Here is a 21,089-nt window from a genome sequence, read left to right as displayed (position 1 = left end):
GCTTCTGGAATGGCCTGGTCCCTCAACGCTAACCCTAAGAAAATTGCACCTATCTGGCTCCACGTACCTTAAATTCGGGGGATCCGGCTGTAGCCTGGGACCAACCAAACCCATCGGCCAAAAAAAAAAAACTCGGGCAGTGCGCACGCGGTACGGCGGCCGACGTGGTGCACGCGGGGCGCATGCGCAGCAGGGCCCACGGTGTGTGCGCTGCTCGTGTTCCCGGCATGGGCCCCTCGCCGCCGCTGCTGATGTTGCTGTTGCTCCTGTCTGGCCCGTGGTTCGAGCTAGGTCAGTGTGCTGGCCTGACCCTGTGTGCCCCGGGAAACATCAGGAAGGGGGTGGGTCCCCCGCCCTGGTCGGGGAAAGAGACCGTGGCCCCTCCACCCGCTTCCTGGATGGGCTTGGAGCGGACGGAGGCACCTCCCAGAGGCGGCCAACTTGGCGAGGTGGTTAATGGCTCATGTCCTAACTTCTTTTTTACTTTTTTGAACATAAAGTAAAAGAGAATATAAAGACACCCTCTCGCATGTACCCGTCGCGCAACTTAAACAGTTGCCAGTTTATAGCTAGCTAATCTTGCTGTTTTGGTGTTGCTCCCACTTTCCCATTTCCCTGGGGCCTTTTTGAAGTGAATCCAGGCATTACACAATTTTATTTGTAAATACTCAGCTTGAAAAGCCAAAAAGACAAAGAGTCGTGAAAAAAATACTGTCCTCTTTCCCTGCCTTAAAAAATTAACAGTTCTCATTAATATCACTAAACGTCGGGTTAGTGTTCAGATTCACCTACTGTTTGTTATAGTTGAGTTAGTGTCAAAATAAAGCTCATACATTGCAATTTTATGTTGTTTCTTAATTCCCTTTTAATCTGAGGTTTCCCTGCTTGCTCCATTTTTTTCTCCCTTGAAGTAGATGAAATCATCAGTGTGAGTGTGTCAGAATGAGAACAAGAGGGCTAAAGATAGAGAAACATGAAAAGACGGTCGACTCTGCTGCCATTAAGGAACTTATGGTACTTAGATATCCTTAAGAAGAAACATAACATTCTGAAGTGTGAAGACAAGTGTGGTGGGTTGGAAATAGCACTGACCTGGAAGTAAGAAGACCTGGATCGAGTCCTTATTCCTTGTTAACCAGCTCTTCTCCTGATTTTGCTTTTGGGGTCTTGGTTTTTTCCTGTTAAATAAGGCAGTTGAACTAATGATCCTTTTAGTTCTGATTTTCTGAGGTGTTCAAACAGCAGATATGAAGGATCTCAATCGTTTGCTAATTACTGTGCTCTTGTGCTAGATGCCTGGAATACAGTGGCAAAATAGGTATTCTCTGGAGCATATGATATAATGGTGAAAATCATTAAGAAGTGGGCGGGAAGAGGCAGAGAAACAACAAGAGCAGAAGTATGGATAGAAAGCTGCTGGAAGTATTTCAGGGTCTTAGTGTCTAGATTTACCTAGCTGGGACAAAGAATTGTGTACAAGAATAGAGCGGTAAGGACAGAAATAAACATTTGTTGAATAATTACCATCTCACAACATTTCACACATGTAATTTTAATTTATACAGCCACTCCTTGAAATAGTTAGATGTTGTCTCCATTTTGTGGAGAGAAAACAAAACTCAGATTAACTTAATTGCCTAAGGTCACCCAACAAGTTAAGTGGCAGAACAAGAATTTAGGGCCAAATTTTTAAGCCTACATTTTTTTTCATTACACCATTATGAATATTACATATAATCCAAATACTGCCACTTGTTTTATATATATTCATGTATTACTGATGATGCTTCTTTTTCTCTGCAGGGACTGGGCAGACTACTAACATGGTCCAGCTACCAGGTGGGAGATACCAGATGGGAACAAATTCACCAGATGGCAGAGATGGTGAAGGGCCTGCCCGAGAGGTGACAGTAAAACCCTTTGCCATTGACATATTTCCTGTCACCAACAAAGATTTCAGGTACATCAGGTGTTCTTCCAGGAGGGGTAGAGGCTCTTTCTAATTTTCATTCCTAATACCTAAAAGGAAAGTAGCTTGTTTGCTATAACATATCATCTTTGCAGTAGTACTGTGGCATAAGTGTTTACCTACATTTTTCAGATGAAGAATCAAGTCTGGAGACTCACTCTCTGTTAGTGGCAGAGCTGGGCCTGGAACTCAAATCCCCTGACTCTTCAGCCGGTGGATTTTCCATTACATTGGGTATAGCACTGAGAAATATGGGCAGAAGTCAGACACTCAACGAAAACCTCTTCCACAGCAGGGAGGGATTGGGAGAAGGGTCATAGTAGCTGGGAGTCTCATAAATTCCCTTTATATTTACTTAGGGAAATGGCATTAGTTTAGGACAAACATTACGGTTCCAGCTCAGTCTAAGAAGCCACGTTGAGCTGTCTCAGTCTCCTCAAGGCGGCATGTTTTGTATGGGCCAAAGTAGAAAATGATCCAGGAGACATCTGTAATTTACCTTAAATGGTACAAGGGGAATATAGAAAGGGCAGTGGGAAAAGGAGGGAACAGAAAGACAAAGCAATGTGGGAAATGACTTAAATGTTACACTGTGGATTTAAAACTCTTTAAAATAAAAAGTTATGGGGAAAAATTGATTCAAGAGACCCAGACTGAAGTAAGCATAAGGGTGGTTGGTGTACTTCTCAGGCCCTTTGACTTAGTGATTCCATCTTCAGAGGTTCTCCTTAAGGAAAGAATTAAGGTCTTCCAAAAAACCTTTAGCCTAAAAAGATGCCATTGTAAACAAATATTAACAATATAAGGATCGCGGGGCGCCTGGGTGGCTCAGTTGGTTAGGCGACTGCCTTCGGCTCAGGTCATGATCCTGGAGTCCCGGGATCGAGTCCCACATCGGGCTCCCTGCTCAGCGGGGAGTCTGCTTCTCCCTCTGACCCTCTTCCCTCTCGTGCTTTCTATCTCTCATTCTCTCTCTCTCAAATAAATAAATAAAATCTTTAAAAAAAAAAAACAAACAAAAAAAACAATATAAGGATCGCTTAAACATGCTGTATCAACATCACAGAATACTTAGCAGCCATTAAAATCCTTTTGTCAAAAAGAATTGTGGGATGTTAAGTGAAGAAAGTAGCTTACAAACAATACACAGGGTATGACCCTGTTTTTAAAAAGTACGTACATAGAGTGTATATGCATTTAAAAAGAACTGGAAGATGTAACATTGCATTAGGTAACAGATTTTACCCATGTTTTCGTGACTTCCAAATGAAAATAATTCCAGGGAAGCATCCCCCTTTTTTCTTTTTCCCCAAGGAAGCACCTTCTTAAAGCTATTTAAAAATTCTTGCTGGGGGGCAGAACAGGAAAGGATATACACGGCTATGCTATATCTTCTTAGTTGATGCGATAATGGATGATTTCAATTTTTTTCTTTTTATCTACCTGTATTTTCTCATTTTTCTGTAATACAATGTGCACTACTTATATGTGCTTTTTGAAAGAATTTTTATTAAAATTGAAGGAGAAATCACTTTTGATTGGGCTGGTGCTGTATCATGACAACCAGAAATAGCTAGCTAGCTAGATGCACAGTGTGCACTTTTATATATTTCAAGTTATGACATTTTATGATAGAAGTCTTTTATATTTCAAATTATGGCACCTATATATTTATTTATTTTTATGACCTTTTTATGATAGACTTCCAGCAAGCCCCTAAACTTTGCTTAGAACCCATGATTGGTCTCTGCTTCTCTGGTAAAAGATTTTCAAACCGTTCAGATGCTCTGAGGTTGGTAAATAGCTATTGCTACCAAATCTGATCACCTCCTCCATTCTCAATGCCCCTTTGATGGGTGAACAATGTCTTCTCATATCAGAGGGCTGGCACAGATGGGGTACTTTTAGCCCAATAAAAACAATCCATCTTACCCTGGCAGTTTGCTTGCTGAAATTTGCTGTACCATAGCAAACTATGTGAACATCCATTCTAAAATTTCAACACATTATTTTTATTTGATTCCATGTTTTTCATCTGTTAGATGGAGATAGTAACACACGTTCTGCCTCCCTCTCGCAATTGTTGTGAGAGTAGGTATGTGAGGAAGACCTTTCAGAAAAGAGACCCAATCCCCACCCTTAAATCTTCTCAACAGCTTTACTCATAATCTCCAAAAACTGGAGATAACCCCGACGACCTGCATGCACCTGGTGAATGGATAAGCAAAATTCGGTACATCCATGCAATAAAATGCTACCCTGCAACAAAGAGGGACAAACGACCAATACTGGCAACACATGGACAAATCTCAGAAGCATTATGCTAAGTGAAGCCAGACACAAAAGCTACATAATGTATGATTCAGTTTCTGTGAATTTATATTCTGGGCAAGGGAACACTATAGGGACAAAAAACAGATCAGTGGTTGTAGAAGCATGAGGGAATTTTAAGAGGTGTTTGATAGACTTGCTCTGTATCTTGATTGTGATAGTGACTATATGCTTTGTCAAAACTCACAAAACCATGCACTAAAAAGAGTGCCTTTCTATATATGAATTACACATAGAGCAACAGATTTTAAAAGAAAATCTCCTACTCAGGCTTTCATGTTAATTGCTTGTTGTTGATGGAAACTCTGTGATGTGTGGCTTTGAGGAGAAAGATATATGAGGTTTTCCGGAGCAGGAGGGGGTGAGAGTGGGACATGGAACCTTATCAGTTTAACCAAGTGAAATATCTCTTTTCAGGGAGTTTGTAAGGGAAAAAAAGTACCGGACAGAGGCTGAGATGTTCGGGTGGAGTTTTGTCTTTGAGGACTTTGTCTCCGATGAGCTTAGAAACAACGTGACCCATCAGATGGAGGTGAGAGAACCTGGGCTTGCAGCTGAGGGAATGCGAGCGGGTTATGGGCCCACCGGAGCCACCACAGAGAATCCCACCTGAGAGCTGCAGGCAAGGAAGGAGCAAGAGAGATCCTCCGTGGAAGAGTCAGAGGGGCACACACTGAGCTGGTTTCTGCATACTGAGACTCTCTAAGGAACCAGATACATGTAGGGTTCAAGTTACTCCCTGAACTGGCAGGAGAACTGCTTGACATCCCTCTAATAATGGTAGTGAGATGTCCTGCTTTCCGGGGTCCAGAAACAGCCCCACTTGGACCACCTGAGTCCCAGTCTGAAGTGTTTGTTCTGCCTCGTGTGTGTCAGTCAGGAAGGTGCCCTGGCTGGGTCAGAGCATCTTGCAGTCGTACTTCTTTTTTGCAGTCTCTTCTCTGGTGGCTTCCAGTGGAAAGGGCGTTCTGGAGGCAGGTAAGGGTTGGTTCCTCTGCCTCGTTTTCTACCCCTGTTGACTCTTATTCTGGAGGCCTGGCTTCCCTAGAAGACCCCTTGCCTATCTAGAGACACTAAATTTAAAAGGGTGACAGAAATTTCAAGGCAACAGCCAAGCAACCCTGTTTCCTCTGCCCTGAGCTTTTTTCCCATTGCCCATCCCATTTCTCCCTTGGCTCATATTTATGCTCTTTCTGACTCTAGGCCTCTCTTCACTCACCAGGCTATCTCCTCCAACTTCCTTGCTCCATCTAGTGGTAAAAGCTGAACTCAGGCACCCTAAGCCTAGCCTTCCTCAGACTTCTGTGTGCTCCCAGAAGCCTGTCTCACTTCATCCTGGCTGTCAGCCTGCAGGTCCTGGCTCTGGCATCCGAGAGAGACTGGAGCTCCCAGTGGTACACGTGAGCTGGAATGATGCTCGTGCCTTCTGTGCTTGGCGGGGGAAACGGCTGCCCACCGAGGAAGAGTGGGAGTTTGCTGCCCGAGGGGGCTTGAAGGGTATAGAGATGGCGCGGCGACTTCCCTTTATTCTTCTCCCCATCCTGTCCTGCATGGGGAGCTTTGAAGGGTGGGAAGGGTCCATACTCTCTAGAGCAGTGCTTCTTAAACTGTGTGGTGGAGGGCCAGTCGTTACTGTTTTCAATTCTGATCCGTCTCAGACCAGTATTTGTGTAAAATGCCAAAAAAATTAATAACTGGAAAACTGGAATAAAGAAACAGACATAAAATTTCTTGGAGATTCCACCCAGGCATGTTACATTTCAATTAAGATAATCAGGACAACATAGCAGAAGAAAAGAATTACCCAGACTGCTTTTTCCATAGGTGTGAAGGGACTCATACAAACAATGAAGTTTTGCAATCCTAACTGAACAAAAAGTTAGGAGAGGGAAACAGCAACTCCCCATGTCCAACACCTCTGCTACTCTTTAAACACCAGCTATACCAGTAGTCGAAATTCTTGTGATAAACGAGGTTCCTTGTTTATGTATCCAATCTAAGTCCAGTTGACAAGTTTCTGAAATCTTACTCTCAATTTCTGTACTTATCTGGACAAGATCTGGTAACAGATACCTTACCAGACTGGCATTAGTCAGAACCACACCTGGGATTGCACTGTCCTGGAGCAGATCAGGAGGCCAGGGGCTCTGAATGCAGGACAGTGAGTGGAAGGGACAGGCATGGGAAATAAAAGTAATCTCTCTTTCCTTTTCTCATCACCTCCTGACTTCCTTTTGGTTCCCTCACTCTCTCTGTCTTTGCCTCTTCCACGACCCTTCGCCTCCCCCTCCCCCACTCTCTCCTTGTTCTCCTGGCAGGTCAGCTTTACCCATGGGGAAACCAGTTCCAGCCAAACCGCACCAACCTGTGGCAGGTAAGACATACATCCCTCACCCCTGTCCCTTCTCAAAGCACTGAATGAAACCTCCTGAGGCTAAGCATCGAGTTGGGCTGTGGGACTGCAGAGGGCTTTGTGTTCTAATGGGACTGGTAAACTGGTAAAGCAAAAGGCAGTGTGGTGGGGCTGCATACTGAAGAGTTGTAGAAGTGAATGGCTGCCTGCGAGTGGTGGGGGTGACTTCACAGAGGAGATGACATCGGAGCTGCTGGAATAGGAGTTTGCCAAGTGAAAAGTGGAGGAAAGGGCGTTCACAGCAGAAGGAACAACGTGAGTGTCAGCACTGTATTAGGAAAGGGTACTTACTGTGTGTTCAGAGATGGGACAAATTCAGAGAGGTTGGAGCACAGGGAAACGGGAGGTGCAGGAGATGAGGTAGACAGTGGGTTGTAGGCGGATTATGAAGGAGCCAAGATACAGTTTTAGATTTTCCTCTGTAGGCAGTGGGGAGCTGATGAAGGTTTTTAAACAGGGGACTAACAACATAATTTGATTTGGGGAGGGTGCTAGTTGCTAATTTGTGCAGGCCTAAATGAAACAGAGCTGCAGTGGTGGCAGGGTGGGAGGTGTCTCTGAATTGGAGGCTGTGGCAATGGCCTGGGGGATTGTGAACATGTGAATTAAGTAAAAGTGGAATGGGGAAGAAGCCAAATGGGAGAGGCATGCCTGTAACATAGACAGGGTTTGGTAGTGAAGTGGAAAAGTGGGAGGGAGTTGGATTGAAGCATGAATCTAAGCTTGGGCAACAGGGTGACAGTGCTACCATTATCCAGAACAGATGATATGCATTTGCGGTCAGAGGGATAGAACTCGATGGGGTTAGCATCAGCTTAGTTTAAGGTGCCCTTTGTCATTTATATGCTCAAACATTGAAAATATGAGTCTAGATCTTAGGACAGAGGTCTGGGTCAGAGCAAGTGGTTTGGGAGTCATCAGCATATATCTTAGGCAAGAATGTTATCCCCCAAGGAGACTCTGTAGAGTAAGGGGGGGCACAGCATCAGCATTTCATGGGGGGAAGCATTAAAAAGAACCCAAGGCGTAAACTGATCTTTTAGATGATCTTGGGGTCAGAGCTTTGCAAAAAGATCTCATTCACTGTGTGATCTCTGATAAATTAACCACTTTGAGCCTCAGTTGTCAGTTTTTTAAAGGGAGAAAATACTTGCCTCACAGCCTTGTAAGGATTAAGAGAGATAAATGTGGCAGCCTGAACACATAGTAGCTGTTGAGTAAGTAATTACCTCTTCATCTTCCCTTTAGTGAGATCAGCTTCCATAGAGTAGGGGGAGCTGAACCCCAGTTTTATTGAGAAGATTGAACAAATTGCATCAGCAAATATAGGTTCCTTTTTCAAGCATTTTGGTGGTAAAGCACAGATGAGGACAGTAGAGTCAGGGCAGATGAGGGAGAGTTAAACCTGTTGGCGGTAGAAGGGAAGAAATGGTACAGGAGAGCACAGGGCAGGCGTCAGTGGTCCTTGAGAAGGCAGGTGGTGCTGAGCAGAGGAGGGGAGGAGGAGCCTTCCCAAGGCACTGAAGCACATGGGGGTCAAGGCAGAGGGGTGGAAGCTGCTGAGAGTGGAGAAAGTGGAAGTGGGATGGGCTTGACATAGATCACTGTGGGCACAGGGAAACCACACATTTCCTAACCCAGCCAGGAGGTGATGGTGGAGGACATGAGGTGACTAGTTGGGGAGCTCAGGATGGCCACCTCAGTTCACTGCCTCATGGCCTTCATCCTACCCCAGATGACACAGCAGTATGACCTTGGTGTTCCTCTGGCCAAGCAGGAACATCCACCTTGGAACAGGATGATAAATTTTTTAGCTTAAATTTCTACCCCTTAGGGAAATTTCCCCAAGGATGACAAGGCTGAGGATGGCTTCCATGGAGTCTCCCCAGTGAATGCTTTCCCCCCACAGAATAACTATGGTAAGATTTCCTATCATGTTGCTGTCAATACTCACAAACTGGTTGGTGGGATCATTCTGCCTGAAAGATGAAGCAGAGAGAAACACCACCAGGGAAGCTTCCCGAAGCCTTTGATACCTAGAGGGCAGGGGAGGGGGGATGGTACTGCCCAGCCTGGAACTGACCCACCTCCTGTGCTGCAGGGCTCTATGACCTCCTGGGCAACGTGTGGGAGTGGACAGCATCTCCATATCAGGCTACAGGGCAGGACATGCGTGTCCTTCGGGGGGCATCCTGGATCGACACAGCTGATGGCTCTGCCAATCACCGGGCCCGGGTCACCACCAGGTGAGGAGACTGGTAGCTGGGGGCCAGGGGTCTGGGTCCTGGTGTCCCAGAGCTGGTGTTAATGCTGCTTCCACTCCTCTATCTGCACCCTAAGTTGTGGGGACAGAAGAGAGCATACACAGCATTTGCCATGAGAAGCAAAAGGGCTTCAGGCAACTTGTGCCTTTTCTTGCCAGCTCTCGGTACCCGGAGAGACTGTGTGTCCAGCATCATAAGGGTTTCTCCCCTCATCCTTGTAACTGGTGGCGGAGGCAGGGCAGTGGAATGGCCACATCAGTATTGGTCATGGAAATACCCTTCAAACTGGAGAGCACATGAAAAATCATTTTTTTTCTTTTTTTTTTTTTTTAAAGATTTTATTTATTTATTTGACAGAGAGAGAGAGGGAACACAAGCAGGGGGAGTGGGAGAGGAAGAAGCAGGCTTCCCGCTGAGCAGGGAGCCCGATGTGGGGCTCCATTCCAGGACCCTGGGATCATGACCTGAGCTGAAGGCAGATGCTTAATGACTGAGCCACCCAGGTGCCCCGAAAAACCATTTTCTATAACGATGTTGTTTTACAGTCAAGGAAAAATAGGTTGGCTGAGGTGCTGGGACCCACTCATGTCACACAGATGGTTAATGCTGGCACCTGAATGGTAGGGTCTCAGGCTCCCAAGTCCCCTGCTGGGACTCCCTCGACTTTGCTTATCTGTAGGTTTATTTTGATGCTTTCCCTCTGCCTCCTCCCATTCCTGGGTTCCAGAAGGACTAGAAAGAGACCACAGTTTCTGTGGCCTCAGGAAGTCAGGTTTGCAGATGTTTCTTGGATACGTTGAGGCCCCTGCTTTCCCTCACCTCCTTTTCTAGGACAAAGTAGTGGAGAAAGTACTGGCCTGGGAACCAGGAAGCTGGGTTTGCCACTGGATCTCTTGTGCCCATGAAGCAGTGGTTGGGACATTTGCATATTCCTAGTATCTGATTCTGGGTCTGTAAAAATGGTGAACAAATTCTGCCTGCCAGAGGTGTGGAGAAAAGGCAAATGAAGGAATGTATGCGAAAGTCTTTAGAAAAGTATGAAGTACTCATTGGCACTATGGTATTCTCGCTTCTTACTGACAGGTTTTTTTTGGCTGAGTTATTCTAAACTATGAGCAGTTGAAGTTACTAGTCATTGCCTTTCTTGCCTTCCAGAGCAGACTCTCATGACTGCTCGGTCACACTTCCTACACCCTGTCCTAAGTCCCTCCTTATCCCCTTTTCCCCAGGAGTGCCCTCATACTAGGCTTCTTTCTAGACCCTGCCCTCAGTCCTCAGGCACCCTGGACCACAGCAGACCCTAGGAGGTTGAGCATGAAAGTTGGGTAAGGCTCCAGGCCCCTTTCTCAACAAACGTCCATTCTCTTTCCTCTTCTCTGGTGGCAGGATGGGCAACACTCCAGATTCAGCCTCAGACAACCTAGGCTTCCGCTGTGCTTCCAGTGCAGGCCGACTGCCTGGGGAGTTGTGAACGGCCATGCAGAGCCAAGAAGAAGAGCCCGTTGTACCCGTGTCACTCCCTGGCCACATTCCAAACACAGCCAAACTTTAGCCTCAGGAATGACTTCCTCCCCCTTCCCCCATCCCTCTGTGGCAGGCATCTCTCACCAGGCCAGAAGAGGACTCTGACCTCAGAGGAGGGGGACCGCTGTCTCTTGAAGAAGGGACCTGACTTATTGATGGTGGCGGGGGAGCTGGGCGTTTCTCTTAGAGGTCAGATATTAACCGTATAGGGGCCAGTCCTCAAACAGTTGGGGCAGAGTGCTCTGAAAGGCACTTTGTTAAAAATTTTTAAGTCTGTTCCCTTCCCCTTTCTCAGTGTCTGATGCAGGGATCCGACATTGTTTTCTCAAGGCAGAATTTCCCCATTTTTCTTTGTTTTCTCAGCAAACTGCTGTAGAAGGAAAATACTTTCTTCATTAGCCTCATTTGTAGTGTTTCGTATGCCTCTGAAAGAACCTAATTTCTGTTATCGGTATGTAGAATGCAGTAGCGGGGCTCTTTAAAGCACAATGTGAGTCTTAAAAGGGTCTAGGAGAACCGAATTATGTGCCAGACAAAACTACATTGTGGGAGTCACAAAGTAAATAATACTCCAGAGAGACAAATACCAGAACTTTCCCTTTCTATTGTTAATTATATGAGGGCTTCCACATGCCTGTAAACACATGTCCCTGGAAAAGAACCTGCTCCCATGGTGTCACTGGATGCCGTGAGGTCAGTAAAATCTCTATGATTGTGTATCTCAAACTGTCCTCTCTTTTATCCTCCCCCTGGGACCCTCAGGGGTGTACACATGAGTGTCAGGAACTCTGGTCCTCCCCTGAGAAGGCCCTGAGATGGTGGTACAGCTGGGAAGTAGAGAAGCAGAAAGGCTCTCAAACCACCTCTGGTTCCCTTTCCATGGGGCCTGGCCCTGAGCACACTTACCAACATGTGACGGGAGCACCCTGCTCTTCTTGTGCAGAGCCTCTGAGAGGGGATAGTGGCCCTAGTTCCAGGGGTCCTGGCCAGGGCCAAGGGCCCCCTCTGGACAGAGGCCTGGACATGATCTTGCTCTTCAACTTACATTTCTGTGGCTTTGCCTCCTTGCCTGCCCCCCACCCTACCTTCCTGCCTGCCAGCCCCTCATTAGTCCTCCTCAGCCAGGGAGAGGAGCACAGCCTTGGGTGTGTTCTCGAAGAGGGCAGCCCGGTTCTGCTGCTGTCCCTTCTTCACCCAGTGGCCATAGATTCGGAAAGCATAGGCATCGATGAGTCGGCGCAGAGGCCGGAGGGCGTAGGGGTCACGGATGACGATCTCCCGGGTCACAGGCTTCACCCGGCGGTACTGGTAGTAGATCCGCACCGAAGCCAGCACCGTTAGAGCGATCACCTGTGGAGAGCCAGAACTGAGGGGCTGCGCCCAGCCCCTGCCGGCCTGTCTCCTTCCCCCTCTGGTGCCGGGAGTCCCTGAGCTTGTTTGCCATGAAGCCTTGTTTGCCCACTGCTGGGCCCTTCCTCATGTTCCCCCTACCATCCCAACCCCTCCAGCATCTGCAGAGATGTAGGCTGTAGGAGCCAGATGGGTGACATCTGCCTTCTCTGAAGCCAGAAGTTGAGCTGGAAGCATCACAGGGATGGGTGGGGAGGGGAAGGGCAGGTGCTCTGGAAGCCCTGTGGGTGAAAGGAGGAGTCCCTGAGGGAAGGAAGGGGACTTGGGGGCTTGGACGTGAGGAGTCCTGCCCCAGGGCCCTGGCTGGGAGGGGAGCTTCAGTACCTTGAACTTGCCCCGGGGGCTGAAGTGACGCACTTCTTCCACCACATACTGCTGGAAGAAGGGATGTGCTAAGGCCTCTTCTGCTGAATAGCGGCCCTTGGGGTTCACCACCAAGAAGCGGGAAACCTGAGAGAATAAGGAAGGGGAGCTGCAAACACCAAGGCAGGCTCCCCTCCAGCACTTGAAAAGACATAGGGTCTTCCCAGCAGGGTCCTCCGTTCTATAGCACGATACGCCCCCCCCCACCCCTGTTGGGGACTTCCCCTCGCCTCAGTGGAGGAGCCAGCAGGCCTGGCCTCTCACCAAGTCCTTCACAGTGTCTGAATAATCATCCCATTCAGGTGAGCCAAACTGGTAGTTGCCACTCATGATCATCCTCAGCATCAGCATCTGTTTCCGGTGCCAGAAGGGCGGGGAGCCAGCCAGCAGGGTGTACATGATGACCCCTGTGCTCCACCTGGCACCAGGTGGACAGGGAGGAAGGCAGGAGGGCTGGCTGTAGCTCCTGCCATTTCCTCCCCTCCCCAGCCAGGTGCTCCTAGCTATGGGGACATTCCTGTCCCTATGGGTCACTGCCTTCCCCAGCACACTCACATGTCCACCTCCTTCCCATAGCCTGGGTGGTCATCGTTCATGGAGCATTCAATGATCTCAGGGGCCAGGTAACTGGGGGTCCCACAGACCTCTGTAGGAACAGTTACCATCAGGATAGGTCAGCTGGGGGCACTTGGAAGACAAAGGTCCAAAGAAAACAACGAGATGAAAGTGCCACGGTGCTTGGGCTGGGACTCAGATTCTAAAACTGACCAACTTCAGGACCAAGGGCAGGGGCTGAGTGCTGGCTCCTAGGACCACCTGCCAGGGCCTGTCATCTCCTGGCCTGGAACTCAGGCGGTGGGAACCTGGCCCAGCCCTGAGAAGAGGCTTACCTGAAGACACACGTAGCCTGAAACAGTAGGATTTTTATTCCGGGGGCGGGGGGAAAATTGGGGAAGAAATGTAAGCATTTTCTGTTCCTGGGAGCATGGATGAGAGAGCCTGAGCCCCTGACATGGGTCAAGGCCATGTTACCAGACCTCGAAGCTTCTCTCCTGGCTCCAGCTGGCAGGAAAAACCAAAGTCTGTGAGCTTGATGTTCATGTCATCATCCAAGAGGATGTTCTCAGGCTTCAGATCCCGATGCACAATGTTGAGTTCGTGTAAGTTGCGGATAACCTCCAGCAAGGCTCTCATGATCTTTCTGGGGTGGGACAGGCACATGTTACTCTTATCTCCTCCTCTGCAGGCCAGGTAACAAGCAGGGAGACCAAAGCCCATATCCCTGCCAGACTGCCAGTGAGGGAGGACTCGGGACAGGCTGGGGAAGGCTACAAAAGCCTGCAGGGCACACCCCCAGCCCAGACAAACGCATGCTTTGCCCCCTCCAAGACCCTGGTGGCGGTACCACTCGTACTCCAGGGCAGGGAGTGGTGATGGGGACAGGTGGATCCTTACCTGGTTTCCTTCTCACTCAGAGTGACTTTCTCAGTGAGATAATCAAAGAGCTCCCCTCTCTTCATCCTGTGGGGACAGAGTGTTTGGAGCTGGATTGATTCCAAGACCACCCCCTCCTTATCCTGCTCCCAGAGACCTATTTCCTTCCTCATATCTCCAGAGAAAAAGTGGGCCACAATGAAGGACCCAGGGCTGTAGGGAAAAGCTGGGGAAGTGAGTGGAGAGGCTATCTGAAGATTAGAAGAGCAGGGGATGCTGAAGGGGTGGGATGGCTCCAGTGTTGGGGTCCCCCCATCGGTGGAAGTGACAGCACAGACTGGGATCTGTGAGGGTCAAAATCAGGGCTGGGAGGTGAAAGAGGGACCCAGAGCCACTGGCCCAAGGCCCCAGATCCAGATTTAGAAGGACAGGAGTATCCTGATTTTTCCCAGGAATGAATGGTAGAAGCAATAGTTCAAGTGCTGGGGGAGCAAAACTTGCTTATTTTAGGATTAAGAATTACGGTTCAGTCTTCTCACTTCTTGGGATGACGTAGAAAGAGGTCTCTGCTAGAACATACTCTGGAGGGCAACTCAGGACAGCATTAAAAATAGCTTCCCTAAGCAACTTCTTCAAAGGTTAGGGATATTTGAGCTGTCCCCAAGGGCTCTACAGGACCATGCCACGGAGCAGAGTTGGAACAGCTGTGGCTGGTTAAGTTTTGGGGGTCCTGGAAGAGTCTCCCCTGGTTAAATAGGAAAGGTATGTCCTGCCCTCTCCCACTCACCCCTCCAGGGAAATAGGTGGGATTCCTAAGGCACAAGGGATTTGGCTGGTGGCACAGAGGCAGGAAAACCCTTGAGCTTAGCTGGTGGGGTGGGGAGGGGGTTCTGTTTGAGGAGATAGCCTAGAATTTACAGAGGTGAGCCTGCCTTATACAGTACCTGTACTGTGTTCCTAAAAGGCAATGTGTGAATCCAGTTTTTATCATTTTTTTTTTAAGATTTTAGTTATTTGAGAGAGAATGAGAGCACGGGAGGGGAGAGGGTCAGGGAGAAGCAGACTCCCCGCTGAGCAGGGAGCCCGACGCAGGACTCGATCCTGGGACCCCAGGATCATGACCTGAGCCAAAGGCAGTCACTTAACCAAACAAGCCACCCAGGCGCCCCCAGTTCTTATCATTCTAATTCCATATTAAATACACGAGGAGAATTCACTGTTAGCAGCTGCAGAAAGATTTACCAGGAAACACTGGGTACTGCTTTCCTGGAGCTGGTAGTTTAATTGAACACACAGACCAAGTTACCTTGTGTCTCCACGTAAAATAACCCTGCACATACTCAGTATGGCCACAGTATGAAACGTTCACAATCAGTATGAACAGTATGAAACAATACAAAATCTACTTGAATAATTTCCTCAAGTAAATCCAGTCCCTAAATTAGCTGTTACATATGGAGAAATCAAGACACCCCCACGACATGATTCATGCAGCAGAGATTTGCATTCTTTAGTGAGGACTCAGTGGAGTGGGGGAACAAGGAGCTGGAGAGCTCCCTTCTCTGGCAAGCTTTTCTGATAAAAATCATAATAAGTCTGAATGCATTGTTCACAGAACACTTTGTGGTGTTGGAATTCAATGCTGAGAGCCTGGCTGGTGTCATTTTTCCTTTCTTGAGAAAACAGAGGCTCCCAGAGCTAAAAGGCCCACTGGGAGCAGGGCCCTTGCTCTGGCTCTTTCTTCTGCCCTTCTGCTGAGCCTTCTTCAGGTCTTGGCTCTGATCCCTCCCTCACTTCATCTGGGTCTCTGCTCAGGTCGCCTTCTGGAGAACATTCCCTGACCATTCCATTTAAAGAAGCCCCACCTCTCTCTAACCCCTGTTCTGCTTTATGTATCTGTACGTGCACAGTTAATTAGTATGGCTTATTTTATTTTACTGCTTTCTGTTCGCTCTCTCTGAAAATTGTTACATGAAGTCAGGGACCTTATATGTGTGGTTCATTGCTGTCTCCTCCATGTCTAGAATGAGTATTCAGTGACCACCTTTGTCATCATCATTGTAGTTAATAATTTATAGCATTTACATCCTGCCATTCACTGTGCTATTATTACTTCTGTAATACCCATGAGAAAACAGATAAAGAAATCATCTAGCTTCTAAATGGTGGACCCAGGATTCAAGACCTAGCAGCCTGACCCCCAGGGTTGATCTACCTAAAGCATTGGTGATCCTATTTGGCCTCCACAGTGTAGAGAGCTGGCTGTTGGTCTCCAGGAAGCACTGGAAAGGGGACCACAACAGGAGGTTCTCCGACAGGCACTAGGGTGTGGCTGGCTCCGGGGCTGGGTACTTACAGATCAAACACCAAGAAGAAGAAAGTGTTGGTCTCGTAAGTGTCCTTCAGCTGTACTGAAATGGAAATGACTAACTTGTAGCAGGAGAGCCTGGGCAGAGAGGCAGCAGGAGTAGAGGGGCAACAGGATTAAAGCTGCTTGGACCCACCTCAACACCTGGAAGCGGTATCAGAATGGCGTTCAAAGGAGGACCCCCAGGGAGGGACCCGCCCAGGGACTTCACTTTCCCATTCCCTGACCTGCAACCAGCCCCAGCCCTGCTTGCAACCCCTTCAGTCTGGCTGGAAGAGGAGGCTTAGAGCTGAATCTCCACAGCGGTGAGCATGGAGCTGGGAACCTCAAGTCTCAGGGCACTGGGCTGGTGGGGCTTTAGGGGACACAAGACACCCTGGTGGTTCTGGCTAGCTGCAGAGTGGGGCCGCACTCCCTGACTTGGGTTATTAGAGCAGAATCATGGTGGAGCACCCTGCTGGGGCCTAGGGCCATGACTCACCAATGTTGGGGAGCCCTGAGACCTTGTGCAGGATGTCCACCTCCTTGAGCGTGGCCTTTCGCAGCTCCTGCACCTCCTCAGAGCTGAAGCTGCCTCCACCAGTGACGTCAATGATCTTCACAGCGTACTCCTGGCATGTGGGCTTGTGGATGCAGCGCCTGACGACGCTGCTAACTCCTCTGGGGGTGCAGAGCACAGGTGGTCCCGGGGGCCCCTGACCCCAGGGAGAACCCCGGGTCTGAGCCCCCACAGCGATGTCCTGCCTCACCACCAACTCCCTGGGAGCTTTGGGGGATGGTAGGATGAAGAAGGCAGATGGAGGGTGATTTGTCTGGAGCTGATGAGTAATAAGCCTGGTCTTAGGACTCTTGACTCCTAGTTCAGTGCTCTTTCTCAGCATCTAAGGCCATAATCTTCCCTCTGACCCCGATCTCTGACACCTGGCACAAAGCTGGGTTTGGACATGCTTGTCAGCAGCACCGGGAGATCTGTGCTGGGAGAGGTCTCTTATCTGGGTGCTTTTATACCCTTCTCTTCTGTCCTGGTCAGGAGGGCAGGACCCCAAACTAAGGGTTTCTCCAAGTGGACAGTGCTTTGGGGATGGAAAAGGGTCAGTGCTCAGGGCCCATGGAACTGGCTGGAGCCTAAGACAGCACTTCCTGGGGAAGGTCTGGGCCTTACCTGCCCAGGATCTCCTTGGGCTCATAGTTCTCATAGAAGCCCTGTGCTGAGTACGAGTCTGGCAGTGCCTCGTCCCGCGTCATGCTCAGCAACTCTGGGGTGATTCTGAGGGGCTCTGAGAGAGAAATAGAAAGAAGCTGTCAGCTAAATTCTACCCCTGAAACTAATAATACACTAGGCATTAACTAAATTGAATTTAAATTAAAAATTTAAAATAAAAAAAAAAGAAGAAGAAGAAGCTGTTAGCCATCCTGATCTAGGTGATGTGCTTTTTGAGGGCTGGAACCCTTTCTTGCTCGTCTTTATCTCCTGGCACAGAGCAGGTCTATTGTGAATGTTCAAAATAAATGTGAATTGAAAAACCCTTTGCAAAGAGTCCACCTGCATCTTCCCACTGGATGTAAACTTTTGTGAACCCCAGGCAACCATGTGGCTCCCCGAATGTTCTCGCTGTAAGCTACCGCACCCCTAGTAGCAAACAGCAGATGGTTGGCCAGGCCTAAGCCCGGGCCAGAGGCAAGAGGTTGGGCCATCAGCCCCCAAGATCAGCTCTGACGAGGCTGGCACACCCTCGCTTTTAGAAAGAACCCCAGAGAAACTTTGCAGAGGACAAATTAAAGGGCTATTTCCTCTCCTTGAGGAGATGAGGCTGGTCCTGCTTTTCCTCTGCTTGTTCGCTGCACTTGTGGAAAAGATGAGAAGCTTCATGATTTCGTCTTAATAAGGCAGTCTTATAGACGCTCCTAACCACCTGCAGTCCTAACTGTGCTCACCTGAAAACTCCCCTCCTTCCAGGACACACTTCCAGTGCTTCCCACTGTTTCTTACTCATTCTGCCCTTAACCAGGGCTTCCGAAAATCATCTACCAACAGGAAGAGGGGCAGACAGAAAAGGGGCACAAGATGACACTCAGCAGGGCCAAAGCTACCTCTAGGCCCACTCCTACTGCCCTTTCTGGGCCCAAGAAGGCCTGGCCTATCAAAGGGGCCAATTTGCTGACCAGCCAAGTGGGGCTAGCTGTTCCAGGAAGCCTGGTGTCCCCAGTGCTGGTGCCTGGTTACCAGAGGAAGAATTAGAATAACAACAGTCTCCTCTGCCAACAGCTGGTGCCTGGGCTGCTCACAGCCTTCTCAGTCAGCAACCCCAACCGAGCACAGAAATATTTGTTCCTGTTAAAACAAGCCCATTTCCTCGCAAGTCCTTTTTAAGTTCCCAAGATGGGCATCTGTGCCCCCCACTTCCCCAAACTGGGTAGCACACGGTCTCTCCCTTTCCCCAGCCCACTATAGGCAGAAGATATATCTGGACGCACCCCAGGAAGCCATCCAGGCTGGGGGCTCCATTCCGGGGCATGGCGAGCCTCACAGAACTCTGGATGCACTCACCTCTCCTGGGGTCGGGCGGAGGGCCAGCCCCTTGCTCCAGGCCTAACTTGGGGCCATCTTTGGGCTTCTGTCCATTGCCTCCGCCCACACTCCCCACACCTTTCCCAAGACTCCTTTGGAAAGGGTCCCCAGACAGGAGTAGGTAACCTGGTTCTTTTTGGAACAAAACATCCCTCCCCCAAGCTCAGAGAGTCTGAAAATACAGGGAACCCACTTTCTGTAGGCAAATACCCTGAGGGGGCTTCAAGAGTCAATGGTGTTACTCTGTATCCATCTGCCTTCAGAAGGGAAAGGTGGGTCTAACAGCTCTTGGGGTTTCTGTCTTCTCTGCCGCAGAGCCTCTCCCTCTCTGCCTGTCGCCTGGCTTTTGTCCATCACTGGCCCAGCTACTCACTGTTAGGTCCTCGCAGGCCCTTGAGTGAATGTGACAGGAATCCCAAAGGTCTTAGAGCCCCTTGGGGAGTGGGGACAACTGAGGGCTGAAGCTGGTCCCCCGCGGACTCGTGGCCACAATAGGATATCTTGCTGCTCGTCCTTCGGGCTTTGCTACTTGGTGACGGAAGGCTGACGTACCAGAAATAAATCACAACTGCAAACCTGGGATGCAGGCCAAGGCCCAGTAGGGGCCAAGTCTCACCAGGAGGTGACCTCTGCTGGAGGGTGAGGGAAGCTCAGCAGAGGTAACCAGTCTCCCCTTTGGAGCTCCGTTGGCCTCCGGGCACAGAGGAGACAAAGCCAGCCTTGGTGGGAATGCGTTCACTTCTCTGGGAGCCATTTCTGTATGTGCAGAGAGCAGGGCTCTGGAGAAACCCCAGCACTGGCACATCCACAGAGCAGCCCCGGCTGCCATGGGGAACCAGACGTTGGGGCCCACCCAGGAACAGTTTGTGTGGCTGACCTGCAAAGTGCAGACTTTAAGCGTTAGGGAGCATCCCCGTTAGGAATCCATCTCTGATCTACCTCCATGATTTCATCCTTAACCCATTTGGTTTTCAGCCTGTGGGCCACTGGGAGGAGCTCCGGGTGCCAGGAAAAGCGTATGAGCTCTGACAGGGTACACCTTCAGGCTGTTTGGTTGAGGGTCCCCATCAGTATGATTAAGAGGTTGACAGATTGGAAATAATGTATGTGACATGCTGGCACACAGTAGACACTTACTTGTTGCTCTCTTGTTCTAAAGCTACCTTTTTTTTTTTTTTTTAAGATTTTATTTATTTGTCAGAGAGAGAGAGAAGTACACAAGCAGGGGGAGTGGCAGGGGGAGCGGCAGGGGGAGAAGCAGGCTCCCTGCTGAGCCAGGAGCCCGATGTGGGACTCAATCCCAGGACCCTGAGGTCATGACCTGAGCCAAAGGCCGATGCTTCACCAACTGAGCCACCCAGGCGCCCCTAAAGCTCCCTTTTTTCAAACCCCTAATTCTAATATAACAAATGAAGGGAGCCGTAATACAGTACTTCACACAGAGGCTGAGCCCACAAGCACCCATTTGATTAGCATTTCACAAAGCACTTGCACATCTTCACTTGCACCCTAAAACTCTGGTATTAAGCCCATGGTAAAGAGAATGTGACTTGCTCAAGGTCACTAAATAGGTGAGTAGGAGGGCCCAGACTAACCCCAGGTGTGGGCCCAAGTGCTCTTTCCACTGTTGATGCTGACCACCTATTTCTTCCACTCTGGGGAGATACTTTGCTGGATTGCTGCAGAGACAGGAGTTGCGCATGACTTGGGGTCTATGTATGAAGGTCTCTGCTTGCTGAGATGCAACATCTGGCTCCAATGATGGGAACACTTCCATCTCCTCCTTTCACTGTCACTAAGCTCCCCGATCCCTTTTGTTGTCCTCATGCTAAGCTATAGACTTGACTTCTCCTTTATACTTTCGTTTATAAAATCCCTTCCGACCTCAGGGCAAAAGGCCAATGTATCTAGTGGATTATTCCCTGGGTCTATCTCTGTGTAGCCATGGCTCCTACCAGGGAGAGGCCAGGACAGCCAGACTCTTGCATTTTATTGATGTCAGCAGTTCATTTTCCTTTTACTTTTTACCTTATTTAAATTCAATTATATACTGTATTATTAGTTGCAGAGATAGAATTCAGTGATTCATCAGTTGCATACAACACTCAGTGCTCATTACTTCAAGCGCTCTCCTTAAGACCCCATCCCCCCGCCCCCCTCCCCTCCAGCAACCCTCAATTTGTTCCCCATAGTTAAGGGTCTCTTATGGTTTGCCTCCTTGTTTTCATCTTATTTTTCCTTCCCCTCCCCCATGTTCACCTGTTTTGTTTCTAAAATTCCACCTGAGTAAAATCATATGGTATTTCTTTCTGACTTATTTCACTTAGCATAATACCCTCTAGTTCCATCCACGTCACTGCAAATGGCAAGATTTCATTCTTTTTGATGGCTGTTTACTTTTTAACGTAAACTCTACACTCAACGTGGGGCTTTAACTTACAACC

General features: G+C 48.9%; 2 protein-coding genes across 4 annotated transcripts; one reads left to right on the top strand and one right to left on the bottom strand.

Moving 5' to 3' along the window:
* Positions 1–153: 153 nt before the first annotated feature.
* SUMF2 (sulfatase modifying factor 2) lies at positions 154–10,588 on the top strand. Of its 2 annotated transcripts, none has more exons than XM_025864598.2 (9): positions 154–291; positions 1,804–1,960; positions 4,718–4,832; positions 5,234–5,278; positions 5,647–5,797; positions 6,619–6,674; positions 8,548–8,632; positions 8,815–8,959; positions 10,364–10,588. In XM_025864598.2, the coding sequence occupies exons 1-9, from the start codon at positions 183–185 to the stop codon at positions 10,446–10,448; spliced, it is 948 nt and encodes a 315-aa protein (XP_025720383.2). In that variant the 5' UTR covers positions 154–182; the 3' UTR covers positions 10,449–10,588. The 2 variants fall into 2 exon arrangements, with proteins under 2 accessions (XP_025720383.2, XP_073740418.1); XM_073884317.1 differs by lacking the exon at positions 154–291 and adding an exon at positions 905–1,014.
* A 318-nt stretch (positions 10,589–10,906) lies between these two features.
* On the bottom strand, positions 10,907–19,155 carry PHKG1 (phosphorylase kinase catalytic subunit gamma 1). 2 transcript variants are annotated; one of them, XM_073884316.1, is made up of 11 exons: positions 19,019–19,155; positions 18,012–18,101; positions 17,239–17,353; positions 16,558–16,736; positions 16,065–16,119; positions 13,730–13,795; positions 13,312–13,475; positions 12,830–12,920; positions 12,539–12,692; positions 12,236–12,361; positions 10,907–11,851 (listed from the first exon to the last, which is right to left on the bottom strand). In XM_073884316.1, the coding sequence occupies exons 3-11, from the start codon at positions 17,319–17,321 to the stop codon at positions 11,609–11,611; spliced, it is 1,161 nt and encodes a 386-aa protein (XP_073740417.1). In that variant the 5' UTR covers positions 17,322–17,353; positions 18,012–18,101; positions 19,019–19,155; the 3' UTR covers positions 10,907–11,608. The 2 variants fall into 2 exon arrangements, with proteins under 2 accessions (XP_073740417.1, XP_073740416.1); XM_073884315.1 differs by lacking the exon at positions 18,012–18,101 and having other exon boundaries at positions 19,019–19,152.
* Positions 19,156–21,089: the final 1,934 nt, after the last annotated feature.

This window comes from Callorhinus ursinus, unplaced genomic scaffold (genome assembly GCF_003265705.2).
Source record: "Callorhinus ursinus isolate GAN/ISIS: 27379988/994484 unplaced genomic scaffold, GSC_fseal_2.0 scaffold55, whole genome shotgun sequence".
Lineage (NCBI taxonomy): Eukaryota > Metazoa > Chordata > Mammalia > Carnivora > Otariidae > Callorhinus > Callorhinus ursinus.
This window is presented reverse-complemented; position numbering and strand designations above follow the sequence as displayed.

Coding starts and splice junctions, on each gene's coding strand:
- SUMF2 (XM_025864598.2), top strand. CDS start 183: ATGCGCAGCAGGGCCCACGGTGTGTGCGCTGCTCGTGTTCCCGGCATG. Junction 1,961..4,717: donor GTCACCAACAAAGATTTCAG/GTACATCAGGTG, acceptor ATCTCTTTTCAG/GGAGTTTGTAAGGGAAAAAA. Junction 5,279..5,646: donor AAAGGGCGTTCTGGAGGCAG/GTAAGGGTTGGT, acceptor CCTGGCTGTCAG/CCTGCAGGTCCTGGCTCTGG.
- PHKG1 (XM_073884316.1), bottom strand. CDS start 17,321: ATGACGCGGGACGAGGCACTGCCAGACTCGTACTCAGCACAGGGCTTC. Junction 16,120..16,557: donor CTCAGGGCTCCCCAACATTG/GTGAGTCATGGC, acceptor TTTCCATTTCAG/TACAGCTGAAGGACACTTAC. Junction 12,921..13,311: donor GCCAGGAGAGAAGCTTCGAG/GTCTGGTAACAT, acceptor CTGTTCCTACAG/AGGTCTGTGGGACCCCCAGT.